Source organism: Mizuhopecten yessoensis, unplaced genomic scaffold, assembly GCF_002113885.1.
Source record: "Mizuhopecten yessoensis strain PY_sf001 unplaced genomic scaffold, ASM211388v2 scaffold2383, whole genome shotgun sequence".
NCBI classification, from domain to species: domain Eukaryota; kingdom Metazoa; phylum Mollusca; class Bivalvia; order Pectinida; family Pectinidae; genus Mizuhopecten; species Mizuhopecten yessoensis.
The window spans coordinates 472332-475944 of record NW_018404519.1 but is presented as its reverse complement, the minus strand read 5'-3'; the positions used below and the strand labels follow the sequence as shown (position 1 = coordinate 475944).

General features: G+C 36.8%; 1 protein-coding gene across 1 annotated transcript in view; it reads right to left on the bottom strand.

Moving 5' to 3' along the window:
* Window positions 1-3613, bottom strand: part of LOC110445836 (tenascin-X-like) — a 66729-nt gene that overhangs the window by 4030 nt on the left and 59086 nt on the right. The window contains exon 6 of the mRNA XM_021490645.1: window positions 780-1055. Within this exon, the coding sequence (XP_021346320.1) occupies window positions 780-1055 (276 nt within the window). The remainder of the gene's footprint in view (window positions 1-779; window positions 1056-3613) is intronic.

Genomic DNA, 3613 nt, shown 5'->3' with positions numbered 1-3613 from the left:
CATGTTACAATATCAAGGTAACTAAGGGACACATAAACAGAGGGAGAAACATATGTCAAGGTAACTAAGGGCCACATAAACAGAGGGACAAACATATATACAACAGTGGTTCATGTTACATAAACAGAGTGACAAACATATCTACAACGGTGGTTCATGTTAAAATGTCAGGGTAACAAAGGGACAAATAACCAGAGTGACAAACATATCTACAACGGTGGTTCATGTTAAAATGTCAGGGTAACAAAGGGACACATAACCAGAGTGACAAACATATCTACAACAGCGGTTCATGTTAAAATGTCAGGGTAACAAAGGGACAAATAACCAGAGTGACAAACATATCTACAACAGTGGTTCATGTTACGATATCAAGGTAACTAAGGGACACATCAACAGAGGGACAAACATATCTACAACAGTGGTTCATCAGAGGGACAAACATATATATAACAGTGGTTCATGTTAAAATGTCAGGGTAACAAAGGGACAAATAAACAGAGTGACAAACATATCTACAACAGTGGTTCATGTTAAAATGTCAGGGTAACAAAGGGACACATAAACAGAGTGACAAACATATCTACAACAGTGCACATGGTTCATGGAACAATGTTAATGCAACGAAGAGACACATAAACAGAGGGACAAACATATATACAACAGCAATGTAACAAAGGGATAAATAACAACACTATTGTTTATGGTATACAGATATATTGATTTTTTTTTAGATTAATCTAGAATGTATATAAAGTAAAACGTGTGTATCAACATACCTTGTATATCTTTGGTCTTCATCTCTTCAGTTCGACGTTCACTCATCATGTTGCCACTAACGGCGTAGATATCCACTTTGTACAAAGTGTTGATCTCCAGGTTCTCTATCAGCACAGATGGACCATCTGTCCTATATTCTTCTCGAAAAGAAGAACCATCAGCTATCTCAACAATGTATGCGTCCACCATACCCTCAGATGCTTTCCAGTGCAAGTTTAGTGATGTAGATTTGACCGTGCTCTTTATCCAATCAACCATACCTGGCACTGCAGGACCTGTGGATATAGACTTCCTGTAAGTGGTGAATGTCACCTAATCCATCTATTACAGGATAACTCTACAGTAGGGAAGTACTTATTGTGACTATTGGAAATCTGAACAAGAGGTCAAAGGGGTAAAAAAATACATTTAATACAGAAATCATTTAAAAATCTCAACTAATCAATGAAGGTTATTGTAGCAATGCTGTTCTTGAAAAGAATATAACTGTATTTAAGTTAAAGCTGATTAACAATAGCCCCTATTCCCTCTCACATGAAAAATAATTTTAGGGGCATAGAATCAATAAAATATTTGAAATAAATCACAATGGCACAACTATGGAGGATACCAGTCATGGATACACAGTTTCATAAATATTGGTCAAGAAAGTAGCAGTACTGACAGCACTTCAAACAAAAGGAAATCAATGAAGGGTCATATTTCTCATACCAATAGCTGTGTCAAAAATAACAAGCAAAAACATTTTGTATGTGCCTAGATTATGCTTATTCAGTTTCTCAAATAAGGACGAAAATAAAATGTAATAGGAAGAATTATCATGACAAGATTTGAATTATAATTCTGTTAAAGGGGCATAACCCATAAAAACACCAGGATCAAAAATGTAAGTGGTAAGGCACAACCTCAGAGTGTCATGACTACATCAGTTAAGTTTCACAAAACTGAATGAAAATTGTATAAGTTTTTTGGACAAGGATTTTGTCTACAGGTGAACGGAGTGACACTCCGATTCTAGTGTACTTTTAACTTCCTTTGGTTAATGGGGTACACTAACACTTTTTCACATGCAAGCAATCTCTTCAACCAATGAGAGTCATTCCATATCAATGAAGTAACATATGTACCCTGTTTGTGAAAGTCTATATGGTAAGGTACATCGTGATTCACAATTACAGACCATATTAAAATGCCTTAAATGAAAAATAGCAACACTTGATTCGCTCATCTTTTACTCAACAAACATGATGAAAAGCATTTCAATCTCTATAGCAAGACTGCTGTTACATTTATGTTTTAAAAAGGAGATAAAATATAACAATGCTATACTGATGTTAAGAATACATGGGTCGGTGTTTGGAATACTGGACTTTCAGACAATAAAGCATTGGTTTTGAAGACTTGGCAGACACCCATGTGGCAAGCCGTCTGGATTGATCTAGCCCGAGTTAGCTTTGGCCCCGACCCCAGACTTAGACATTTTGACTGATAGCTACTGTATACAGATGACTTTTGTCTGGGCCAGAGGATACTCGGGCTAGTCTGGACCCATCCCTGAGTAAACAAATATCGATCACCCCTATATCCCCTTTTCCCGCGACTACCACCTCTCTTTACGTACACTCTGGGCCTTATTTGGGACTATCTTGAGAAAACACACGGACTAGATCTGTCAATGACACTTAAGTCTAAACTATATTGTCTCCTTTTATCATTAATGTTTATGTTTTAAAAATGTTTTAATCCTCTCAATTGTATTTACTTAGCAAATAGTAAATGACGATTAGTAGCAACATTGTCTAGTTTAATGTCATATGTAATATGATCTTACCTTGTATTGTGAAGACAGAATCAGAATCAAAAACGTAAAGAATAGTCGCCGTGATGCTTGCAAATGTAATGGTTACAATCAATGACATCACAAATTTGAAGATAACATGGATACCATTTCGACTGAAAATGTCATATTTGAATGACTTATACTCAATACGCCTCGCATTATAACAGGATTTCCACACTTCGTTCATTCCAGCTTTCACGAAAGTCGAAACATGATCGGGGACGGCCATAGCCCCGAGCCAGAAATCTGCAACTCTACAGTATGGAACTCTTCATTTCGCAGAATACACGTACGAGTGCTTTCGGTTTCGGTTTCCAACTAGCATGGTTCGAAGCACAGCGGGGACATTTTTTTTTCAATTATTTTTTTCTTCAAATATTGTTTATAATACAAAACAATGTTCACAAAAATCCTAAGAAATCTTCACACTAAAAACACGTATTATCATATACATGTAAAGACGTACAGACAATGCCATATGGTAGTAGCACGGACTTAGATAATTTAATTCCGTGATAGTTAGTCACAGGGACCTGATAATTTCTAACAGGTACTGTACATGTATTAATCCTTGTAATCCACAGCTTAGACCCCATATATAAGAGGGCAGCGGGGATTAAGTTACGCAAAGGACGTCGTTCCGTGGACCACAGCCGCTGCGACAGCCTGTCCGCATCTGATCCCCGATTTTATTTTCATTATTTATTAATGACATGGAGTCAGAACTTATTAACTCAAATTGTCAGAGTTATCAGTTACAGCAGGGACGTATAGTATATACTGTCCCTGGCTACAGTTGATCAATATTTTTATTATACTATATGCGGACGACACGGTTTTGTTTTCCGAGGACGTAGTCAATCTGCAAAATATGCTTGACCACTTGCATTCCTATGCTGAACGCTTGAATTTAAATGTAAATTCAGAAAAAACAAAGGTGTTTTCCCTAATGAGCAATGGACATACAGTGGTAGGCCTATTAAAATAGCAGAC